This window comes from Mus caroli, unplaced genomic scaffold, assembly GCF_978045245.1.
Source record: "Mus caroli unplaced genomic scaffold, Mus_caroli_1 scaffold_17, whole genome shotgun sequence".
Taxonomy (NCBI): Eukaryota; Metazoa; Chordata; class Mammalia; order Rodentia; family Muridae; genus Mus; species Mus caroli.
This window is the reverse complement of record NW_028227272.1, coordinates 26,513,941-26,539,884: the sequence shown is the minus strand read 5'-3', so window position 1 is coordinate 26,539,884 and position 25,944 is coordinate 26,513,941. Positions and strand designations below refer to the sequence as shown.

The 25,944-nt window shown below is 41.5% G+C and overlaps 1 protein-coding gene and 1 pseudogene across 1 annotated transcript in view; one reads left to right on the top strand and one right to left on the bottom strand.

Annotated features, from left to right (window-relative positions):
- The first annotated feature begins 1,431 nt into the window (after nucleotides 1-1,431).
- Atp13a4 (ATPase 13A4) overlaps nucleotides 1,432-25,944 on the top strand; it is a 136,924-nt gene continuing 112,411 nt past the window's right edge. The window contains exons 1-2 of the mRNA XM_085832191.1: nucleotides 1,432-1,669; nucleotides 5,829-5,970. Of these exons, the coding sequence (XP_085688317.1) occupies nucleotides 5,908-5,970 (63 nt within the window). The 5' untranslated portion in view covers nucleotides 1,432-1,669; nucleotides 5,829-5,907. The remainder of the gene's footprint in view (nucleotides 1,670-5,828; nucleotides 5,971-25,944) is intronic.
- LOC110311974 (small ribosomal subunit protein eS27-like pseudogene) lies at nucleotides 13,979-14,187 on the bottom strand (annotated as a pseudogene).

Sequence of the window (25,944 nt, the reverse complement as noted above, 5' to 3'; positions counted from 1 at the left end):
CTGTCCCCAGGCCAGGTTTCTCAGTGGAGCTTGGCCCCTGGAGGACGGAGACCATGGAGCCAGTTTCCTGTGTGTATTTCCAGGTATCTACCTGCCCTGTTCCTGTACACTCCAACTTCTTCCGTCTTCTTTGTTCGTTGGTTACTTGCTCTACTGAGCAGTACGATTCAATTGCCTGATTGTTGAGTTTCTTCATTAACACCTGCAGTTTCCTCATTCCCCAAGTAGACATTTTTATCCCAAGGACAATTGAATGCTGTGTTTTAAGCCCTCTATATGTTACACGACTTATTATAATTGGTCCAGGATTTGGTACTATTGGCCAGGCTATACTCAGTTGTATAGTTCTGGAATCTTCTACTTAAATCACTGCTTTGCAAATGAGAACCTCTTTTAGATATTTCATAGAGATTCTTGACCCCCCCCTCCCATATTCTTATGTGGCTGTATGAAGCACGTGATAGAAAATCTTGCAGTTTGCATGATGAGTTATCTTCTAGTCTCTTCAGAACTCATTCTTTACCTGAGAAGCAAGGAGGCCCCCCAGGTTGTAATGGTTTCTGATTCTTCCTAGTCATGTCCTAACTTGTATTGCTTTGTATATTTTTAGATTTTCAAAAGTTCTCAAAATTAAACACACTGGCACCATGGGGGAGTCTATTGAAAGACCAAGGCTTGGTTTCTGTTTCTATAGACCCTGTTTAATGACCTGGAATTAATTGCCCTAATAGTCTCCCACCAAGGTACTCTTTACATAGGGGCACTTTCTTGCCTCCTGAGAGCAGCTTTCACTTTTTACTTTTTGAAAATAAGAGCTAGCAAGAGATGTTCTTGGGAACACACGGGACAAGCTTCCTCAAGCTCGTCATGCAGGTCAGAACTGAATCCTGAGCCCATATGGTTGAGATCAATTCCTCTAGAAGCAGAGGGCTATTAGCTGGCTCTTGTCTTCTGTAATTAGGGGAGGCCTCGTGTCTTTGTATTAGACCCTTTAATCCTAGTGTTGCTAAATGTTTTACAAACACTAATTAATTCAATTAAGCCTCGCACCACCACCTTGAGGCAGGTAATTCCTCCTTGGGACATTTCATGTTTGCTTGTTACAGTACTGTGTACCAAGTGCATGTTAGTGCAGATGAGGATGATTAATAATGACCGTGAACCTTTGAATTTAGATAGTGTTGTGTGGCTTTCCAAGTGTCTGATTTGTGCAATAAGAACTGAGGAGGAAGCCTGAGCCAGCGTTTATGCCAGTGATGACCGAGCAGAATTAACTCACCTCTTTCCAGTTCTACAGCATGCTGAGGACATGTGACCTTGAACAATTCTTGGTGACCTCTTTCTGACTCAGTTCCTATAGCTTTCAAACGGGGCCAATGATATGTTACTCACCGCCCTGCCTCACAGAGGCGGGTGCAAAGGAGGGATGTCGCAAGATTCCGTGAGGTTCTCAGATGAAAGATGGAAATTAAGGTGTGACGAAACAGGACCCTACTTATCTTCACGCCATCTGAATGGGCCAGGCCAGTGAAGCAGCATCCTCACGACCTGGCAGAGAAAGCAGTGCTGGCATTAGCCCTACTTAGCAGCTATTACAGGCTCGCAGAGGTTGAAGACTGCTCTTGGCATAAAGAAAAGCAAGACAAGAGATACCAGATCGCCTAAAGAGGTAGTTAATTACTTTCTATCCTTTTCCTCTTCGCACTTTCCTGTCTTGCTTGGCACAGAGGATATGAGAGGAAATGAGTGTCGAGAGAGAATCGGAGAGTGATGGGAACCACTTTGACTGTGAGGTATTCTTTCCAAATCTGAAAGATCAATGCTCATGTGTGCCTGGCAGCCTTGCTCACAGCTGCCCTGGTCAACAGTGTCTTTGATAATCATCTTAATTTACTCAGGATAACATCCTAAGGACTCCCTCCCTTCACAAAGCCTCCCCAGCCTACCTCCTATCCCATGATTCCTCTGCCACTCTTGTGCATCTTGCATGTGACTTGGGATTTCGGTGTTGACTTTGTTTCCACAAAAGATTTAACTTTCAAAGGTCAGTTTTCCCTCCACAAATTAAAGTACAAATAGGAATATAACTTATGCAAAATTATATAAAATGAAAGATACAAAATATTATCCTGATATTCGAGAAGAAGTTTTATTCTTCTTCAGCCATGGGTTGTGCCAACCTTACATGATTGGACCCAGTTGCTTCCAGCATTATGTAATTGTAGGCACTCCTACAACACAGGCTGGCAGAACAAACTATATATATTTATGTTATCATTGTTCACTGAGTTAAATTCAGACCCAGGTCTGGTGTTCAAAACCTGCATAAGATCGTTTATCTGTGTTTCCTGGTACATCTTTTCCCCCTCACATCCAGCCTATGGGCAGTGAAAGAGGAGGAGGCCGCTCTGACCAAGATGCTGTGTCTCTTTGGACCATGGATTTCTTACTCCAAGGGCTTCTTCCCATGACCTTGCTTTCCTGCCATTGACCTCACATCTCCTCAGCCCACTTTATAGGCCTTTCTCAAATGCTTTGTCCAAAGAGAGGCTCTCCAGGTCATGAAAGCCCAACACTTCTTGCAGAACACTTTGGATGCTCTAAAGTAACCTAGAGAAACATTGCTGTCCTGGTAAAGTTAAGATGAAATGGAATTTTTTTTTATTATTATTTCCTTTGCTAAATATACTAAATGGTTGCTTGTTAAAATACAAACAAGTGAGCCGGACGTGGTGGCGCACGCCTTTAATCCCAGCACTTGGGAGGCAGAAGCAGGTGGATTTCTGAGTTTGAGGCCAGCCTGGTCTACAAAGTGAGTTCCAGGACAGCCAGGGCTACACAGAGAAACTCTGTCTTGAAAAAAAAAAAACCAAAACCAAAAACCACAGACAAACAAACAAACAAACAAACAAAACCAAACCCAAAAATACAAACCAGTGAATTGTGGGCTATTCACAAAGATGCACGTCACTAATCCTGACCGTTTTCATTATCTCTAAAAAGAAACTTCATACTATTCATATGTTAACCTTGTGATAAAAATATTAATTTTACTTTTATTATTTGGTTAAATGATACTTATAGTTTTTGGAATTTCTAAGAACTACACACTATACCTACCTACACACACACACACACACACAGATATTTATATATGTGATTTCTGTTACAATGAATTTTCTTAGCTTGCTTTTTATTTATTTATTTTTGTCATTTGCTCAAGACCTCTCTCTTTCTCTTTCCCTCACTCCCTCCTCCATCTCTCTGGTGTGTGTGTGTGTGTGTGTGTGTGTGTGTGTGTGTGTATGTGTGTGTTCTTTCTTTCACACACACCTTTATCTCAATCTCTCTGGGTTACTTGTGTTAAGCTGGTCAGATCAGTGCCATCTCTTCACTTAGCTGGAAGGGACAGTGTGTGGACAGTCCCTACCCTATACTGAACATCTATCTTCCCGGGCACTGTTCCTCAAAACATAGCTCCGGGAGGGAGATTTTAGTGTCATTGTTCTTACATAACACGTAAGCAGATAGAGGTCATTGGACACTATGTAGCCTGCTGTATCTCAAGGTGGCAAAGATGATACTTGGTCAAACCCAAATTCGAAGCCAAGTCTTCCAAATTTGAAGTACGTGTCCTTAACCAGTGTGCCAACTGAGGCTAAAACCAACGTTTAAACATGGTGAGGGCACTTGGTCAGTGCTGTCAGCACACATTTCCAGCTCCACACTTGCCGCAGACCCTCTGGGCCCCTTTGTCTGCGTGGAACGGGTCTCTGGTCACAGGTGGGCAAGGAGTTGGCAGGAATTGAATGACAGACAGATGCACACAGGAGAGTTTGTGTAGAATCTGAATGTAATTTGTCAAATTGAGCATCAAACTTTTTATACAGAAGAAAATAGGGAAGTTAGGTGACACATTGGCAGGGTACAAATGATGTTACTGGTTGCTTAATGACTCTTACACAAAACAGAGGAATGTAAACACAAAGACTGGCAGGAACTGGGCAATAAAACAACTGAGACAAAGTCAGCTCTACCTAAGATCAGCTATATTCTTAGAAGCCAGGTGTGAAGTCTTTACACTCCTAGGGCAAGGGCTTTCACACCCAAGTCATGGTTCTAATTAGGGAGTTCAATTCTAGCTAACCATGAATAATGCAATACTCTAAAACCACAGCCCGATCTACTTCCTAAACCATTGTAAATTCCTGTGTATGGGAGCAACTTGGCTTTTATTCTAAGTGATAGTATAATACCAGAGGCAATTCTGAATGTCACTGAATAGGCAACATTCTTACCGAATTCCAAGCCCATGGTCGGCTCAGGAACTACCTAGGGCATTGGTGAAGGCCAGGAAGCAAAGTTCAATTTTGCTTAGGAATTTGGCAAGTCATTGCTTGGAGGCACCTATAACAAAACAATACTGAAAGGAAGCACACAGATCCATTCGCAAGGACAAACTTGGAGCATACGTGCTATGGAATGCCACAGTTCCAGGAGACTAAGTTTCCCTGAAACTCTTTGCCTCAGGACTGCATCCAGGCTTTTGGCCTGTCATGTGTGTCACTCCTGGAGTGGATGTGGCACACACTCCCTCCCTCAATGGTCCTTTCAGGTATTTCCGGGCAAGCCAAAGTCAGCTCTTGTAGATCAAAGACTATACAACAAGACTGGCTCAGATACATGTGGCTGGGAGTTCTCCACTTATGCTTCTCTACACAGGGACTCCCTACAGTTATCTCAGACCAGCTTGCAGGATAAAAGTGCACCTCCTAGTAGACTTATTATGTATTTGAGTCCGTACATCAGCCCCAGAATAACAACTGTGACTTTGTCATTTTATCTTTCTATGATAAAACTAATTTTTGCATAACTTGTGTGTAAAAAAAAAAAACAACCTTGAATTTGAGGGACTGGGGAGATGGCTCAGTGGTTAAGAGCACTGGCTGCTTCTCCAGAAAACCTGGGTTTGATTCCCAGCACACAAATGGTGGCTCACAAGCACAATCTGTAATTATAGTTCTACAGGATCTTCTGTCTGCTGAGGGCACCGGGCACACATAGTGCATAGACATACATACAGGCAGAACATCTATATACATAAAATTAAAAAAACAACAACAACAAAACGTCCCCTTCCCCAATTTTTGTTGTTTGTTCACTTAAATATTTTGTTTCTGGGCAATTTTAAGTGTTTACTCACAAACATTTGAGCTAAAAAGAAGCCTGGAATAGGTTGATTATACTTTTATGGCTTTAGTATACGTTTTTCAAGAATAGCAAGCCTAATTCTATGCACACATTAAGTAGAATACTTTGTGTGTGAAAAAGCAAATGAGATTATAAATATCTGTCAAGGTGGATTATGAATAATCTGTATCATTTGTAAACAAAACGAATGAGAACTGTACTAAAACCCTATGGACTGGGGACTCCAACTAAGCAAATGAAAATTCTAGCTCTGTTTGCCTCCCCCAGCTTCTGAGAATAAAACAGCGACCTGGGAGTTCTTGAGCCCGCTTCTGCAGAGGGTCCTGCCAACTCCGCATTGTCTTGCTGGATTTGCAGTCAGATGCCTTACGCTGGCAGGCTGTGGGCAGGCAAAGAGTGTTTTCCCCTGTAAGTTGGGTACAAAAAGATCGGCATGGGAGCGGCTTCCTCTGAGACAGCTGCTTTGAGAGAATGCAGAAGCAAGGAGCAGCCAGAAATTCCTCCTGGCACAAAGTGCCCGGGGGAGGAGTCCACTTCGCTAAATATTGTCATTTGCTGAAAGAAGGTGTGTGCTCAAGGAGTTTTTAACCTGGAAGATCATTAACTCTTTCATTCAGCGGTCCGGAGGCGTCTCTGGAGCGGGTTCGGAAAGCGGCTGCACACAAGGGTCAGGGAGCAGGAGTGGAGCGTGTTTCCATGGGGGACCACCTTGAGAAGAGCCAGCATGCTTTACTCAATGAAGGGGACGAGAATGAGATGGTAAGTTCCCAGCCCCTACTTCTCATCTCCTTTCCCTAGCTTCGCACACGCACACGCGTGAACTCATTCCCATACTTCATTGAATGTTGACTCTGGAATTACATAAGAAGAGATAATATTCAAGCAACCTTCCTGTCTCGTGAATGTAACTCCTGACAGCATGAATTTGGTAGAATGAGCACATTGTATTAATTTTTATCAAGATTGTTTTCGTTGGAAGCAAGACAGAAGGGGAGAGGAACACAGGGGCTGTCTGACGGTTAAGTTTTGAGTCTCTGACTGTATGGGAAGTTGTGTCCAGAACTCCCATTTCAACAGGTCTGTAAGAAGACTAGAGTTTTCTCTGGGTGGAAGAACTGAACGGGAAAGGCAAGGCAGCTGCATGCTGGGTCTTTGCTTCTCACAATCTTGTTGGGACTGTTCAGCAGGGAAGACACATAACACAAATACTAACAATTATCAGCCTCCACTCATTTCATTTCATCAAAAGATTCACTGCTGTAGGGACGGGTTGCAGAAAACTGCGAGCTTCATCATCTCTTTCATTTGAGACGTTCCCTGGAAACTTGAGATCTGTAAGAAAACCAAAGATGAGTCTGTTCTTGGTGAATCCAAAGTGATATTTCTCAATTACAATGTAATCAAGAGAGAGTCAGAGATGTGCAGTTCTGTGTAATAAGGTCTTTGTGCTAATTGTGTAAGCATAGCCTTTTATGCCAGTAATGATGCAATTAAAATGTGAGAGTGTGATGCTCTAACTATAATAGCGTTTTACCTTCCTCGAATTAATATACAAATAACAAACTCGAAAGATATTTACTTAAAATGTTTTCTTGGTTAATTGCTCAAGTCCTGACTATTAAATTCTTTGTTCTAAAACTGGTCTTTCAAGTTTAATCTGCTTACCTGTTTCTATAGCAACAACATTTTTTTTTTTTTTTTACATTCTGGAATAGATCCCATCTATCAAAGCTCTGGAAAAAATATTATAAAGGACTAATGGGTGCCTTCATTCAGCTGGCTTTCTTAACCTTGTCTTTACTTCTTTCAGATGTAACTATCAATAACAGTTGCTTTCAAATGTCACCACAAATGACTTCCTGGCCTCAGGTTCACTCATGCTTCCTAAGTATTTCCTTGAGAGACTGAAGTTGGGTCCTAATATTGAATGCATTTACCAGAAGGCAGGGACTTCTTGCATGCTCTCTTCCTTTCTCATTTGTAATCACATACATTCTCCTCTCTCTTCATCTTATCTGAAATACCATTATGAGTCCCCTCTATTCTTGAAGGCTTGCTCCCTCCTCCCTAGCCTAATGAATGCTCTAGGTGAGGCGGTCTTGCTACTATCCTAGTTCATCTTTGTTATAGAGCCACCAACGACAGCAGGGGTCAGCCTGGTTTTGTATTCAGCTGGAGGCTCAGTTGAGTGCCTTGGATGGGGAAGGGACACTGTGTATTTTGGTGAGCAGTGATTTGACTCACCAAATCTGAGTAGGCTCAGCAGAGGTGCAACATTAGTATGCGCTCCTTGTCCTGTTAGGACGACTGCTGAATCCTGGCTACCTGCCTGGTACTGCACTGTTTTTCTTGCTACACTGGTCCTCTCTTGTGGTGGCAAACTTCAAAAGTTGTCTATCATATCATATCTATCTATCTATCTATCTATCTATCTATCTATCTATCTATCTATCATTTATTTTTGTTTTGCATGCTGGTATACAATGTGTTTTCATGGTTATTTAGTTTCCACCATAGCCCGGTGAGGTTGATAAGGAGAGGCATATCCAAGGCACTTATCCAAGGTTGCCGCAGTCTAAGAGCTGGAGCATCGAATAGGTTAGGCTAAGTAGGTTGACCTGTGTCTCTGTGTCTGAAAGCTGTCCACTGATGCCTTTTTCTTACTGGGGACACTATACTCTTAATAGAACATATTTCTTCTCCTAAGAAAGCAAGGTTAAGGAGAATGTCTGATCTTAGCTCCCCTAAGGTATGCTGTTTTATAGATTTTACATTTGCTTAGTAGATTTGTCTCCTTTGACTTGTAAGCTAATCCCTTTTAGAAAGCCAATGTTGTCTAAAAAATGTGACATACAAAAGTGCTTACAGATTCTTTGTAACACCACAAATGTGGGCATTTCCAATCATAATTCTTCTAATGATAGAAATGGCTTCAAATTTCAATAAAAACTTAACAATCTGGGATTTAGCTCTCATATAAAAGAACTGAGAATGGCTAGAATTATCTTTCAGTCTAGAACTGAAGAAGCAGGAGCTATAGAGCAATTGTAGGTTACCTGAATATTGCCATCAAGCAAAAATAAGACACCGAAGGAAGGAAAACCCTGTCAGAGGATAAGAAAGTGTCCATTAGAGAAAGCTTAACCAGACACTGCTAGGAAGGCCTCCAACAGGGTCTAGAGTTCCTGCTTTGGCCTTGGACTAGCCACTTGTCTGCTCAAGCCTCAGTTTCCTTATCTATAAAAAAAGGAGTGGTCTTTTCTAGCCTATCTGCCTCACAGGGTTCTAGGAGAACTAACTAAGAGCATCTATGTGGAAATGTTTTGAGCAGGAATGATTTTGGGGACTCATGAGCTGTTACTGTTAAACAAAGCCTTACACCACTGAATGAATGTTGTCTCACTGTAATGAGGTCCCTTTTTATATTAATGACAATATAAATACATATTTCTGTTTTCTGTGGAGATTTTTATAAACGGAGAAGCTAATGTTGTTTTGTACCTGCCTTGTAGGGCTCCCTGTGGGAAGTTTCTATTTTTTTTTTTTATATTTTTTATTAGGTATTTTCCTCATTTACATTTCCAATGCTATCCCAAAAGTCCCCCATACCCTCCCACCCACCCACTCCCACTTTTTGGCCCTGGCGTTCCACTGTACTGGGGCATATAAAGTTTGTAAGTCTAATGGGCCTCTCTTTCCAGTGATGGCCGACTAGGCCATCTTTTGATACATATGCAGCTAGAGTCAAGAGCTCCGGGGTACTGGTTAGTTCATAATGTTGTTGCACCTGTAGGGGTGTAGATCCCTTTAGTTCCTTGGGTACTTTCTCTAGCTCCTCCATTGGGGGCCCTGTGATCCATCCACTAGCTGACTGTGAGCATCCACTTCTGTGTTTTCCAGGCCCCAGCATAGTCTCACAAGAGACAGCTATATTCTATTTTGTGAAGTGAGACTATCAGATCTCCAGGGAGTTCCCATCCCATGAATTCCAGTGTTGTGCATTTCTCTTCTGAAATGACTTAGAAGTGTTACTGTTCATCTCCTCATGCATGACTGACAATGATACAGATTAATTGATCCAATTGTTGATCACATTAATGAAATCACTCCTTCTAGAGACCTATTTCATTCTAGTAAGTTTTGGAAAAGTGATGAATCCTGAATTTGCTCCTATATTTTTAGCAAGTAAAGAAACAAGTACTTGACTATTTTTCTGATTATAAAGATGATGTGTTTTGTGTGTGCATGTGAAAATATTGAGACAGGAACTCAGAAGAACAAAAAAAATATGATTCATTGGTTTCCATCCGAATATGATTAATACTGCCCTGCTGGTGACTCTTTTCCAGACTTCAACAATGTATTCATAAAACCACATCGTTCCAATGATTGTAGTGCATTTTAACATTATTTATATTCTTCAAATTCTGCACATTGTTCCTGGAGTATGGAAATACTGGGTAATGGGCTACTGTGCAACTGTATACCTTGTGATGGCACATTTCTACACTGAAATGAGAAATATTGCTAGAGTTTGTGCTACAGAATTCTGCACATAACTGCAGGCCTTCCATCCTGGTCCTGCTAGCACATTCCCAAAACACATTGTTTTCTCCTTGGTTCCTTTCTCTTTGTCACATGCACCTGGATACATTTGGGTATTACCTGTTGCTTCTCCTATGCACTGAGCCCAAATAAAATAAAACCAATCGCAATATCTCCTTAAGGAATACATACGCATCCTCACAAGTATGTATTTTTAAGACAAAGAATGGAATCTGTACTCTCTTTTGAAGGCTACCTCTTTTTGTGAGAGCTGAAGATAGATGTAGGGTGAACATCTTTCCTTTTGATACACCACTGCATGGCTACTACAGCCTTTGTGTTGTGTCTGTATGAATTGTGCTCCATCTCCCAGGTTTCATACTTGTTATTCTTGATTTTGTGTTGGCTGTGATAAACAACATTAGGTATTTTTTTTTGGATATTCTTCCAAGTATTTCCTGAGAACAAACGCTCCATAATAATGTTGCAGCACTAGAGGAGATGTACAGTTTAACTTTGACACATAACATTTGAAACCGAATACGCCATTTCTCTCTAAAAGTTGTGCTGTGAATTTATACGCCAAGCAGCAATCCCCTTTTATGGATACATCTCTTCCCTATCTCTATCCTCAAATAATACTTTTTAATTTTGCCTCATTTACTTTGGAAAATGATGTTTGATGCCTGTATTCATTTTGCATTTCCATGACGAAGTTAAACATGTTGATTGGCATTTGTGCTTTCTACCTAGGGCTCCTTTTGTTACTGATGTGTCAAACTTTTAACCTAACACATATGCATTCTTAACTAAGAGAACATGATTGTTTTGTTCTCACCATGATGCCTGCTACATATAAGTGAATAATGTCCAACAGTGTATGAGAAAGCAGAGGAGGGCACCAGGGCAATGTGCTTGGTGGTGTGCTGGCAAATATTTAACACAGTTAATTATTAAGTAGTGAGAAACTAAAGACTAGAGAATATGGAGACACAAGAGACTCTTTTTCAACTTCTATATAATTTCTAAGTGCCTGGCTACACGCTACTATTCCAAGTCACCTGGAGGAGTACTAGGTTGCTTGTGGGCTCACCCACACTGGCAATAGTCCTGTGTCATCACTGTGAGTTGGGGCGGTGTGTCTTCGACAATGAGTTAGCTCGCTCTGATGTCTCTTATTTTCTTCTCTCACATCCAGGAGCAAGGAGCCCCTCCCCCACCCTGGCTTCCTGGCTACTCACTTATTATGCTTTCCGAGCACCTCTGAGATGCTTGCCAATGTTAACTAGTAAGGCCCGCAGATTGCATAGTGGAGGAATTGTGCTCAGGCTGAGACATTTTGTCAGTTGAAATGTTCAGGAAGCTGGGCCACTGGCCAAGTCTGATGTCTTTATTCTCGATTCTTTGCGGCAGAACTCCCATGAAGTGAACTCATCTTTGATATAAACCTGTGAGGAGTGGGATTTAATCGGTTCTGGAGAGCAGGGATCCTGCCTGAGCAGCCTTTCCATGGCCTTCCCAAATCAAGCACAGTCTCTGGCCCAGAACTGTGGCACTGGTTGGCTGTGACAGCGAGCACCATTCACCTGCAGTTTTACATTCTGAAGGAAAACAAAAAAGCAGAGGCAGTGGGGCTCAGAAATGGAACTGCTTTGAGTAATTAAAAATTAAAGCTAGAAAATTGATGTTACTTAAAAAAAAAAAAACCCAACTGATCAACAATCTCCCGAAGCTTTCATTCATTCCCAAGTATAAACTTATTGTGCAGAGTTAGTTAACCATACCACACACACTTTCCATGATGCTTTATTATATTTTCTCATTCATTCAAGTGTGAGCTTAGCAGATTATTTAAGCCACCTCTCATCTGTACCAGGAGTCCTCTGGGCTAACCAGGAAGATCTTTAGTGACTAAAAAACAGCTTATGTTTCTGAGAAGCTCATAGTTGAGTGGACAAGGCCAAGTATATTATTCCCAGGCCTAGAGCAAAATGAAAATGAAGTGGTTTGTGTCCAAACAAGCTCAGGGTGATAGCAATACACTACACCAAGTGTAGGGTCATTTTCAGTGCCGGCCCCTTGTGACCACAGGAAATACCACAAGCCTATTGCACGCAGGTGTCCTTGTGGAGTTGTACAAACTGATCTGTGGGAACAAGGACTAAGGAGCAATTTGATGACAGCAAGCCGTAGGGCTTTAGAAGACATTCCAAAGGATGCAAATTTTCCATTCTAATGATTCCCAAGCACTGGTCCACGAAATAACTACTGGACCCATGTTGGGGACTATATAAAAGCAGACTCTTAGACCTCATTCTGGACCTTCTGAATTAGTGATAATAGAGTTGGACTTCATTGGAATGATTGGACTGTCAGCCTGATTGGCACATGGAGAAACCTCAGGGTATGTGAGTGACATTCAGGGTTTTCATGGAGTGAAAAAGGGTTTTTTTGGGGGGAAAGATAAAGCCAGTGAGGAAATGTTTAAAGCAGTCCAGGCAAGAGGATCAGAACTAAACTAATGTCTTGTCAAAGAGGATGATGGATAGAAAATGGATTTGACAGTATTTAGAGGTTAGTATTAAAAAGAATTGATTATCCATTGACCGTAATGTAAGAAAGAGAGAGACAGAGGGAAATGACACTAATTCCAGATAGCTGAAAGTGTCCTAGCTTGAGGCTACAAGTTGGGAGTGCAGATGGCAAGAGTCAATAGTGACTTTTGATGCTGAATTGTGCCAAATATAGACGAAGACTATACGCAAAGCAATTGGCTTAATCTAAGTAACTATGTGAGAGCTATCATCTCTCCTTTACCAATAAGGGAACTGAGGTATAGGACTGTTAAGTGATATGCCTAGGTTCATTTGGCTAAGTGAATGGTAAGTGACAGCTTGAGTCCTTGCGTGGCCAGTGGTTTGCTGTCTGTTGGATTTTCACAGTTGTGGACGTGCTGTCTGACTTCTTCATTGGGCAAACAGCTGCGTGCAGTAGAAGGAAGCTGGAGGCCAGCAGCAAAGTGCTGGCTCTGACACTATTTATTTTTGTAACCATGAAACAAATTAAGTACACCTCTCTTTGACTTTACCTCACAAGGCAGGAGTAATAAATACCTTCCTTGTCTGAACCAAGGCTTCAGTGAAGATAATTTCTTAAGCTTCTCTCCTATCCCGGCGATTAAAATGTAAAGAAGTCCATGAAACCCCAGTGATGTAAAGAACGGTTTGATACTGTTGATTTCTTCAAGGTGCTGTGGGTTTGGTATTCTGCTTTTGTGTATGTATGCATGTTTGACTCATTGTTTGAAGCAGAGTCTTGCTATGTCTCCTGGATGACTTTGAACTCACTCACTGTCCTTCCCTAGGCTCGTAGGTGCTGGCACTACAGGAGTGTACTGCCACATCTAACACTGTGAGCCTTTCTAGGTAAGAAAAGGAAATGCGTCTGAAGATATTGCCTTCCACCGGAGCTAGATAGACACAAGTACTATGTGAACTATTCATAGATGAGGGAGTAAAGAGGATTAGCCAATGATTAACTGGCATCTGAGCTTACAAGGTGCTGACACCCTCCCTCCTGCTCCCTCCAAAAGCAGATGTGAAGAACCAGCGATTTGGTAATGAGTCCAGCGGAGATTCACCCATAGGTAGTAGTTTCAAGGCTTTGTGAGGATTAGTCAAATTAGGACAACCCACCTTAATAGCCTATGGCTCTTTGTAAATGCTCACCATGTAAACCTTGGCAAGCTATGCAAACCACCACACAGTCAGAGATGAAGGACTGAGGAGGACCCAGCCTCCCAAGTCCTGCTATCTGCCTAAGGCTAGTCTTCTAAACAATGAGCAGAGCCATGGTCTGAATGTGCCCTCAGAAAAAGAACAGATAGGTGGCTAGGTGGCCTGTGTGCTTTCCTGAGCCATGTCTCTCAAACCAGGACACTCTCTGACCTTGCTGTGCATACACAGGGTCCTGGCAGAGACTGTCATCGATTTATCATCTCAGATTCATCTCTGGGGCAGAGCCAGGCTGGAAGGCTTTGAGACTCTGTTACTTGACTCTCGAAATCAGTATGTAGCTAATACTTGGAGTGAGGGACCATTCGGGATTGGAGTTTAAGTCTGCATAGCTAGTTGGAAACATAGATACAAATAATTACTTATACCTTCTTTTAAATAAACAAGGTTGGGTTTGTCTTAGAGACCATTTAAAATGGTTTTCATCCTCAAATGTCCTTATTGGGATCTTTTTCTACCCATCTTAATTCAGGATAGTTGCAACGCTGCCTCCTCCTGGAGGAACATCCTTCTGTCAACCATGCTTTTCTGCCTGTAGGCTGGTGGAGGATTGTGGAGCAGGCAACACATAGACTACTGTTGATGTACAGCCAATGACTGCAGTGACCTTGTAGCATCCTGAGCATTTCATATTCATGAAGTAGGAATAGAGGCTCCAGACCAGGAGCTTTTTGTGTGCGTATCCTTTTCTGGATGGAGATGAAGGAGGACTTTTTTTAGAGGGCACACCTTTCTTTTGTAAGAGGCATGTTCTTGTAGGGAGGTCATTACCACCGAAAGGCTACTTTTATATTTACCACAACTTCCTAATTCCTCCCAGATTTAACTAGACCCCCTATCCCCCAACTTCATGTCCTTTTTAAAGAAAAAAAATAACCTACCAACTTGTGCTGCCTACACTTCCTGAATATAGGGCCATCTATTGGAGTGTGGTCAATGTACCAGGTTCACACCCTTAATGAAAACTGACTCTCCCTGCCCTAGGAGCTATCAACTCTCCAAAGCTCCTCAGTCAGGGCAGGGGTCATGAATTCCTTGTCACTCCACACTAGAATGTTGACTGGCTAGTTCTTATGACAGGTCCTATTCAGGCAACCACAGTTACTGTGAGTTTATGAGTGCGACTCTCCTCTCATGACTAGAAGACACTGTGTTGCTCTGGTCATCCATGACCTCTGGGTCCTACCATCTTTCTGTCCCTTTTCTGTGATGGTTTCTGTGCCACGTGAAAGGGATGTAGCATGGATGCCTCCTTTGTGGCTGAGCACTTCATTGACAACTTATTCTCTGTTCTTGTAGCTAGTTATGAATTTATAAGTTAACCACCATCAGCTGTACAAAGAAACTTCTCTGATGAGGCCTGAGAGCTGTACTAATTTATAAGTAGAGAGATATGAATTTAGAGAGCAGTTTGGTGCCATGCCCATTGAGCAAAATAATCATTGTATGTTCATCACTGTGGCCTGTGAGCTCCTGAACCATGGATTTATGGCCAGATTTTCAGAGCCAGGCATGGCTCCTAGATTTAAATCTAATCATAAAGTTGTTGGTTGCCCTTATTACATTCATGCCCTGATAGCACCATTGGGCATATCTTGCAATGTTGATCATTGTTCCAGTTCATAAGTCTCATACCTAGGTAAGACTTTGATGACACCCTATTCCCATAGCATGCATAATACCTGACAAGAGAGAGAATGCCTCCTGGTCAATACTAACTTGATTCTTCATGGTCTATGACCAATGTGTGTGGTGTCTTTTGCAAAGGGTCTTACCTTCAACTTCTAGTGGATAATCAGGAATAATGACAGTAGCCTGCATTGTTCGGGGCAATCTTTGGGACACCGATGACCAACAACTTGAGGGAGAGTATCATACCCCCAGAAATGGGTTTTTAAAAAAATTAGATAGCCTATGGTTTTTGGGATGAACATAGTCTTTTGTGTAGGTGTCTAAGTTAGGTTGTAGTGTTAGTAATGGTGTAGGGCTACTACTGCTGTGATTAAACACCATGAACAAAGCAACTGGGGAAGGAGTTGGTTTATTTGGCTTATACTTCCATATCATAGTCCATTATTGAAAGAAGTCTGGACAGGAACTCAAGCGGGGGGGGGGGGACCTGGAGGCAGGAGCTGATGCAGAGGCTACAGAGGAGTGCTGCTTACTGGCTTGCTCCTCATGGATTGCTCAACAAGTCTTCTATAGAACCTAGGGCCACCAGCCCAGGGTTGGTATCACCCTCAATGGTCTGGGCTCTCCCCCATTAATCACTAATAAAATGTCCTACAGGCTTGACTGCAGCCTAGTCTTATGGAGGCATGTTTTTAGTTGAGGTTTCCTCCTCTCAGATGACTTCAGTTTATGTCAAGTTGACATACAAAGCATAGTAGGGTACCAATGAAAGATATTAATACACTTATAAAACAGTAGGCTTGATGATATGAAGGGGAAAGTAGTGGGAAAGAATATTTGGCTGAGAGATAACAAAGCGGGTACGGTAGAGGAAGAGGTCGGGAGAGGGCTGAATAACATGAAAGATGTTTGAAAGAGCCATATGGAAACCTTTCTTATCTCTGGGGATTGAACTCAGACTTTTGTGTATGACAAGCAAGTTTTTCCTTCTGGCTTACTTCCCTAGTCAGTGTTATATATTTATTTCCGGCTTTCTGTCCTTCAGCTTGGAAACACCTAGTAACCCAAAGACCTGTCAGTTGAAGGAAAAATCTTTTGTAGGTTTTTGTTTTATTTGAATCCAAGAAATGATTTTTGTTTTCCATTTTCTCTAACAAACCACATGTATTGTTTTTTTTTCGGTCATGTTACAGAATTTAACTAACATTTTCTTCTCTCCTCTCCCTTCTTCCCTTCCCTCCTTTCCTCCATACACCCCTCCTCTCCTCCTCTCTTCTTCATTCTTTTTTCCCCTTTTCTTCTTTACTATGGGGCTTCGATGTGTTGTCCAGATTCACCTGGAACTCCTAGGCATAAGCAATTCTTCCACCTCAGCATACCAGATGTTGGGAGCTACCAGCAAATGTCACTGCATCTGGTTCATTTGTCTATTCTCATTCTCTTTTCCTCTTCCTCTCCCTCTTCATTCTCTGTTCTTCTTTCCTTCTTTCAGCATCTGTGTTTCTCTTTATAGCCCAGGCTAGCTTTAAACTTGCAGCCTTGCTGTCACTGTCTCTGGAGTGTTCTGATCACAGACCTTCCCCAACACTGCTTTTGTATCTCTCTTAACCAGGAGCATGGCTTTATCCTGATCCTTTCTCATCAGAGTCCTGCTCCATCCACAAAAACCCTATTAGGTATGACTCTCTTCTTTAAGTCACCAGGAAATCTTGTGGCCACAATCAACTCTTCCTTATCTGTCCTGGTCTTTTAAAGTATAATTTATTCCTTCTCTTCCTCTATGCACCCAATAGAGAATATAATATCTTCCTAACTAATTTTTTCACAATAAAACTCCAGGTGTGGCTTTCCTAAGTTTCTGGTCACTGGGATACAGACATGAGCAGAGTTAGAGATAATAGGGTCAACTCACGTGACTATTCCTTTAGATTTTAGCTATCTGTGCATGCCTGTACACAAGAGTCTTTGATCTTTATGCTCCTCCACTTCTTGAAGGCAGCTTCCTCACCTTGCTACCCAGTCTAGGCTTGATGTTGGAGTATAGAGTCCTAGTTCAAGGAGAGTAAGTAGTTGAGTGTGTTTTCTTTTGCCTTTCTTCTAGCATCAATACACTTTTGCTTGCATCCTGGGGAGAGTTTCTTCCTTGGAAGTAATTGATCTTTGTCAGTTACTGTTTGTTGTAGAGAAAGAAGCAGAGACCTGAGAAGGACATGGTGCCTGACTGCTGGTGCCATTAGTCACCGTCTTCACACCTGTGCCATGCCATTTTCTGTTCCAACCATCTGTCGTTCTCATGAGCACAGGGTGGCACCCCTGGGGAGGAATTCCTAGTACCTGTAGACAGGCTGGCCTTACAGCCTTAGAAAGTGCAGACTGTGAACAGGCTGGTATTACAGCCTTAGAAAGTACAAACCTGTTCTAACCAGATGTGTCTTGTATGAACTTACTCACATTTTAGCTGATTTCTTTTGATCTGTGTGAATGGCAGCCACCACTGTCTTGCACGATCTATAAAAGATGAAAGAATTGTTTTGTTCTGTCTTTTTTGGAGGCATTTTCTGAAAAAAAAAAGATTTATTTTATTTATGCATTTATGGATATGAGTGTCCTACCAGCATGTATATCTGTGCACCACATGTATGCAGTGTCTATGGAAACAGAAGAGGGCATCAGACCCTTTTGACTTCTAGTTACAAGTGGTTGGAAGCAGCCACGTGGGTGCTGGGAGCCAAACCTAGGTCCTCTGTAAGAACAAGTGCTCCTAGGTGCTGACCTATATTTCCAGCCCTGGTGTTTGGCCTTTTTTTTTCCTCTCACTTGATTGACTTAAAGTTTTAGCTGTTGGATAGATTCAGGAAAGTGCATGACTTCATGGGTTATCTTTTCTGTTTCTGGTGGTTATGGCAAAGGTTGTAGTCTATGCAGTGTTCTGCATTTAAAAGCAAAAGTCGTTCTAGGAGACAGGTGATGATTAGAGAAACCATGGCTCAGATACACTCTTCATCATTATCCTTTCTAAGCTGATAATAGTGGCTATAAGAAATGTATAGGCAGTTATCTTGGTATAATAATTTCCTGCATCTTTTCTCCTATGTTTCCTATTCCTGAGTGTATAACTGCTATAAATTTTTCATAAGAATTCATATCAAATTAAAAACAATCCATTTCCCATCACAAAATCATAATCAACACGAATAATCAAGACAATATATATCTTCCTAAAATTAGTACCCCAGAGTTAAGTTGACTGAGATAAGCCACTTAGATGATTCATAGTGATTTCCAAATAGCAATTATAAGTCGCTCAAGGAACTTGAGAGGATATGAATAAACGCTGGAATAAAGACTGCAACCATGAACGGTTGAATGTAATAATAAAAACATTGATTCAAGACATGGAAATAGAATTTAATATGGAGATAGAGCTTCTGAAGAAAATCCGAGCTAAAATAAACATGGAAATTAAAATTTAGGAACTCAAAGGAGAATCTCAGTGGAAGGCTGCAGGCTTCACCAGTAGGAGGTATCAAACTGAGGGAAGAACATTAGGGCTTGAAGACAAGTAGAGCAATTGGACCCCTCATTCAGTGAAAATATTGAATCTAGGAAAACTGCTGAACAGACAATGTAGACACTCTGGGTCACTATAAAAAGACCAATGTTATAAAGGAGAAGAAGAAACCCAGACCAAAGGCACAGAAAATATTTTCATTGAAGCTGCAAAAGAAAATTCCCCCAATCTAAGGAAAGGGATGTTTATAGAGATGTGAGAGGATACAGGACCAGACAGGAAACTTCCCATGCCATACGAAAACTAAAGTACTAAGTGTACAGGACAAGGAAGGATATTGAAAACTCTAAGATAGGAAAACTAAGTTATATTTAAAGGCAGGCCCATCAAAATAACACTTGACTTTTCAGTGGAGACTTTGAAAGCCAGAAGGTATTTACACTGATATTCTACAAGTTCTGAAAAACCATAGATGCCAGTAAAGACAAATATACCCAGCAAAACTATCAGTCATACACTTCCCATGATAAAAACATTTAATGAATTAATGTCCACTGTGGGAACCAATGGGTGCAGGGGAAGAAGGGGTGAGGAAGGATAGCCAATGTCCGGCCAGAGTTCTTCCTATGCTCTGGGCAGGTAGATGAGGGAGGGCTGCCAGATGTTTTCCACTTGGTCCCAGGTGGGCATCTAAGCCACTGACCCCACTTGGCAGGGGGTGGACAAGGGACAGCCCCTGATACCAGGGGCCCCGGGGTGACACCCTTGGCCTGGGGTTATGGGAGAGAGGGCAGAGGGAGAGAGGTTCCCACATAGGCAAGAGTCCTTAGAACGGACCTTGACTGGAGCACAGAAAGGCCTTTGATCAGGAGATTAGAAGCGGAACATTAGAAGAAAGCCTATCCCATCGTCCAAGTGCAGTGGGCCTTGATGAACAGAGACAGTCTATGGTTTTAGAGCTTTATTGTAGAAAGGCAGGGGGAAAGAGAAAAGTAAAAAGAGAGAGAGAGACCGGCCATGGCCAAGAGGAGAGAAAGGGGAAAAGGAGAGAGAGAAGAAAGGCTAGAGTAAGAGGTTAGAGAGAGAGCGAGCGAGGAGAGAGTAAGAGAGTTAGAGGAGTAGATGGGGAGAGGAGAGGAGAGAAGAGCATAAGATAAGAGAGTGAGGTGGGGTTAAACAGCCCCTCTTATGGTGGGCTGTTATCTTTACTGTTGCTAGGTAACTGGGAGGAGTTTAGCCTGAAGGTCAGAAGCTTGGGACATTGTCTATGTGGGTTTATTCTCTCACTCCATACGGGGTTTTCTGACAACTCCAGGGCTGTATGCTCCCAGCATCAATCCAGTAGAAAGAGGAAATTTCCTCTCTCCAGTCCTACCCAAGCACTGATTTCTTACTGTGGGATGTAGGGTAGTTTCGCTCTTCATCTCTTCACATTCAGTCTTGTGGCCTGCAGAAAGCCGTGCGTGGTGTCACATGCCTTCTCCTGGAGTGAGACAGAGTCCGACTTACCTGGGCACTTTGGCTGAAGACATGAGGATGTGGTCTGCTACAAGTAATTGGAAGTACCAGACGGATATTGTTATCTGAGGTTAAGCAGTCTAAGCAGTTATACAAATTAATAAACACATAAGTGTCCGAGAGGCAATAAATAGTGAACGAAACTAAACAAACACTGTTTCAAATAGTCCAGTCCTGTCAAGAAGATGCCTGCAATTCTAGCACTTGGAAGGCTGAGGGTAGAGGATCAGAGGGAGTTCAAGCCCAGCCTTTGCTACTGAACAAGACCCTACCTTAAAAAACCAGGACCTCCTCGGGTTGTTTAGTTTATTTGCCACAGGCCTTTCTTTCAGCAATATGGATCGTTTTCCCAGAAGGTTAAAAAAAATAAGATTGTAAAAAATATTTCTCTGACTTTAAAACAGAGACACGTTTGATGATTAACATGTGTAAAATACAGAACATTCTAATTTAAGAAGAATCACAGGATGCCATTATCCAAGGCAACTTCCATGAACATTCTACTTGCTATATGAATCCAATATTTTTCTTTGCTGGGTATTCTTTTCTTGTGTGTGTGTGTTTGAAATTAAATTTGTAATCACAGTGCACAATTTTATCTTGTCCTCCATTTAGCACTCTCATGCACTATTCTTCTGGCCTTAATAAAATCTTTAACAGACATTATTTAATAGCGATATAATAGTCTTTATTAATGGCCCTTCTGTTGTACTCACAGCTGGTGGCTGTTTATTACAATGAGAAACTCAAGTAAACATCTTCAGATATAATTTTTGTCTGGGTCTTGTATAAGCTCTAACAGAGAACACTTTTTAGTTGCTGAATACGTCACCCCATTGAGGTCTGTGCACTTGTAGGCTGTTCACCTTTTCATTCCTCTTCCAACAGTCCAGAAGAAATCTGGCCTCTTCTCATCATTTGTGGCCTGACTGCCATGACTCAATAGGATTTTGCTACCCAGAAATTCCAGGTTTGCTGTTCACCAGTCTAGAATGAAGAATGACCGTGTGACAGGGGATTGAAAAGTTTCTCTCTGACTTAAGGATCTTTCCAGAAAAGGACATCCCGTTCATATAAAGGATTCCCACTGCAGCAAACACTGTTGGATGGGTAAATGGGGCACCAGCAACCAACTGGAGGTCTTCGTCTTTCTCATGCATAGTTCTCCCAACCTTGGCCACCATCTCTATCCAAGGAGGAAGAGACAACAGGCTACAATTCCTCCAAATTACCTTGGTATAAAATTTAATCCCCTATGGTCACAGCTGCAGTATTTATTCTCTAATAAAGTCTTGGGCTGTGCAGCTTTGCGATTTGTGAGAAGGAAATTCTATCATCTAAATTTTTTTTTAAATTTTTAATATTTTTATTACATATTTTCCTCAATTACATTTCCAATGCTATCCCAAAAGTCCCCCATCGCGCCCCCCACTTCCCTACCCACCCATTCCCATTCTTTTGGCCCTGGCATTCCCCTATATTGGGGCATATAAAGTTTGCAAGTCCAATGGGCCTCTCTTTCCATTGATGGCCGACTAGGTCATCTTTCTATACATATGCAGCTAGAGACAAGAGCTCCGGGGTTCTGGTTAGTACATCATGTTGTTCCAACAATAGGGTTGCAGATCCCTTTAGCTCCTTGGGTACTTTCTCTAGCTTCTCCATTGGGAGCCCTGTGATACATCCAATAGCTGACTGTGAACATCCACTCCTGTGTTTGCTAGGCCCCGGCATCGTCTCACAAGAGACAGCTATATTTGGGTCCTTTCAGCAAAATCTTGCTAGTGTATGCAATGGTGTCAGCGTTTAGAAGCTGATTATGGGATGGATCCCTGGATACGGCAGTCTCTAAATGGTCCATCCTTTCATCACAGCTACGAACTTTGTCTCTGTAACTCCTTCCCTGGGTGTTTTGTTCCCAATTCTAAGAAGGTGCACAGTGTCCACACTTTGGTCTTCATTCTTCTTGAGTTTCATGCGTTTATCAAATTGTATCTTATATCTTGGGTATCCTAAGTTTTGGGCTAATATCCACTTATCAGTGAATACATATTGTGTGAGTTCTTTTATGATTGTGTTACTTCACTCAAGATGATGCCCTCCAGGTCCATCCATTTGGCTAGGAATTTCATAAATTCATTCTTTTTAATAGCTGAGTAGTACTCCATTGTGTAAATGTACCATAATTTCTGTATCCATTCCTCTGTTGAGGGACATCTGGGTTCTTTCCAGCTTCTGGCTATTATAAATAGGGCTGCTATGAACATAGTGGAGCATGTGTCCTTTTTACCGGTTGGGACATCTTCTGGATATATGCCCAGGAGAGGTATTGCTGGATCCTCCGGTAGTACTATGTCCAATTTTCTGAGGAACCGCCAGACTGATTTCCAGAGTGGTTGTACAAGCTTGCAATCCCACCAACAATGGAGGAGTGTTCCTCTTTCTCCACATCCTCGCCAGCATCTGCTGTCACCTGAATTTTTGATCTTAGCCATTCTGACTGGTGTGAGGTGGAATCTCAGGGTTGTTTTGATTTGCATTTCCCTGATGATTAAGGATGTTGAACATTTTTTCAGGTGCTTCTCTGCCATTCAGTATTCCTCAGGTGAGAATTCTTTGTTCAGTTCTGAGCCCCAGTTTTTAATGGGGTTATTTGACTTTCTGGAGTCCACCTTCTTGAGTTCTTTATATATATTGGATATTAGTCCCTTATCTGATTTAGGATAGGTGAAGATCCTTTCCCAATCTGTTGGTGGTTTTTTGGTCTTATTGATGGTGTCTTTAGCCTTGCAGAAGCTTTGTAGTTTCATGAGGTCCCACTTGTCAATTCTCGATCTTACAGCACAAGCCATTACTGTTCTATTCAGGAATTTTTCCCCTGTGCCCATATCTTCAAGGCTTTTCCCCACTTTCTCCTCAATAAGTTTCAGTGTCTCTGGTTTTATGTGAAGTTCCTTGATCCACTTAGACTTGACCTTAGTACAAGGAGATAGGAATGGATCGATTCGCATTCTTCTACATGTTAACAACCAGTTGTGCCAGCACCATTTGTTGAAAATGCTGTCTTTCTTCCACTGGATGTTTTTAGCTCCCTTGTCGAAGATCAAGTGACCGTAGGTGTGTGGGTTCATTTCTGGGTCTTCAATTCTATTCCATTGGTCTATTTGTCTGTCACTATACCAGTACCATGCAGTTTTTATCACAATTGCTCTGTAGTAGAGCTTTAGGTCCGGCATGGTGATTCCACCAGAGGTTCTTTTATCCTTGAGAAGAGTTTTTGCTATCCTAGGTTTTTTGTTATTCCAGATGAATTTGCAGATTGCACTTTCTAATTCGTTGAAGAATTGATTTGGAATTTTGATGGGGATTGCATTGAATCTGTAGATTGCTTTTGGCAAGATAGCCATTTTTACAATGTTGATCCTGCCAATCCATGAGCATGGGAGACCTTTCCATCTTCTGAGATCTTCTTTAATTTCTTTCTTCAGAGACTTGAAGTTTTTATTATACAGATCTTTCACTTCCTTAGTTAGAGTCACGCCAAGATATTTTATATTATTTGTGACTATTGAGAAGGGTGTTGTTTCCCTAATTTCTTTCTCAGCCTGTTTATTCTTTGTGTAGAGAAAGGCCATTGATTTGTTTGAGTTAATTTTATATCCAGCTACTTCACCGAAGCTGTTTATCAGGCTTAGGAGTTCTCTGGTGGAATTTTTAGGGTCACTTATATATACTATCATATCATCTGCAAAAAGTGATATTTTGACTTCATCTTTTCCAATTTGTATCCCTTTGATCTCCTTTTGTTGTCGAATTGCTCTGGCTAGGACTTCAAGTACAATGTTGAATAGGTATGGAGAAAGTGGACAGCCTTGTCTAGTTCCTGATTTTAGAGGGATTGCTTCAAGTTTCTGACCATTTACTTTGATGTTGGCTACTGGTTTGCTGTAGATTGCTTTTATCATGTTTAGGTATGGGCCTTGAATTCCTGATCTTTCCAAGACTTTTATCATGAATGGGTGTTGGATCTTGTCAAATGCTTTTTCCGCATCTAACGAGATGACCTTGTGGTTTTTGTCTTTGAGTTTGTTTATATAGTGGATTACGTTGATGGATTTCCGTATATTGAACCATCCCTGCATCCCTGGGATGAAACCTACTTGGTCAGGATGGATGATTGTTTTGATGTGTTCTTGGATTCGGTTAGCAAGAACTTTATTGAGGATTTTTGCATCAATATTCATAAGGGATATTGGTCTTAAGTTTTCTATCTTTGTTGGGTCTTTTTGTGGTTTAGGTATCAGAGTAATTGTGGCTTCATAGAACGAGTTGGGTAGAGTACCTTCTGTTTCTATTTTGTGGAATAGTTTGTGAAGAACTGGGATTAGATCTTCTTTGAAGGTCTGATAGAACTCTGCACTAAACCCATCTGGTCCTGGGCTTTTTTTAGTTGGGAGACTATTAATGACTGCTTCTATTTCTTTGGGGGATATAGGGCTGTTTAGATCATTAACCTGATCTTGATTCAACTTTGGTACCTGGTATCTGTCTAGGAACTTCTCCATTTCATCCAGGTTCTCCAGTTTTGTTGAGTATAGCCTTTGGTAGAAGGATCTGATGGTGTTTTGGATGTCTTCAGGATCTGTTGTTATGTCTCCTTTTTCATTTCTGATTTTGTTAATTAGGATGCTTTCCCTGTGCCCTCTAGTGAGTCTGGCTAAGGGTTTATCTATCTTGTTGATTTTCTCAGAGAACCAGCTCCTTGATTGGTTGATTCTTTGAATAATTCTTCTTGTTTCCACTTGGTTGATTTCGCCCTTGAGTTTGATTATTTCCTGCTGTCTACTCCTCTTGGGTGAATTTGCTTCCTTTTGTTCTAGTGCTTTTAGGTGTGTTGTCAAGCTGCTAATGTGTGCTCTCTCTAGTTTCCTTTTGGAGGCACTCAGAGCTATGAGTTTTCCTCTTAGAAATGCTTTCATTGCGTCCCATAAGTTTGGGTATGTTGTGGCTTCATTTTCATTGAACTCTAAAAAGTCCTTAATTTCTTTCTTTATTCCTTCCTTGACCAAGGTATCATTGAGAAGAGTGTTGTTCAGTTTCCACGTGAAGGTTGGCTTTCTATTATTTATTTTGTTATTGAAGATCAGCCTTAGTCCATGGTGATCTGATAGGATGCATGGGACAATTTCAATATTTTTGTATCTGTTGAGGCCTGTTTTGTGACCAATTATGTGGTAAATTTTGGAGAAGGTACCATGAGGTGCTGAGAAGAAGGTATATCCTTTTGTTTTAGGATAGAATGTTCTGTAGATATCTGCCAGATCCATTTGATTCATAACTTCTGTTAGTTTCACTGTGTCCCTGTTTAGTTTCTGTTTCCACGACCTGTCCATTGGTGAAAGTGGTGTGTTGAAGTCTCCCACTATTATTGTATGAGGTGCAATGTGTGCTTTGAGATTTACTAAAGTTTCTTTAATGAATGTGGCTGCCTTTGTATTTGGAGCATAGATATTCAGGATTGATAGTTCCTCTTGGAGGATTTTACCTTTGATGAGTATGAAGTGTCCCTCCCTGTCTTTTTTAATGACTTTGGGTTGGAAGTCAATCTTATCAGATATTAGAATGGCTACTCCAGCTTGTTTCTTCATACCATTTGCTTGGAAAATTGTTTTCCAGCCTTTCATTCTGAGGTAGTGTCTATCTTTTTCTCTGAGATGAGTTTCCTGTAAGCAG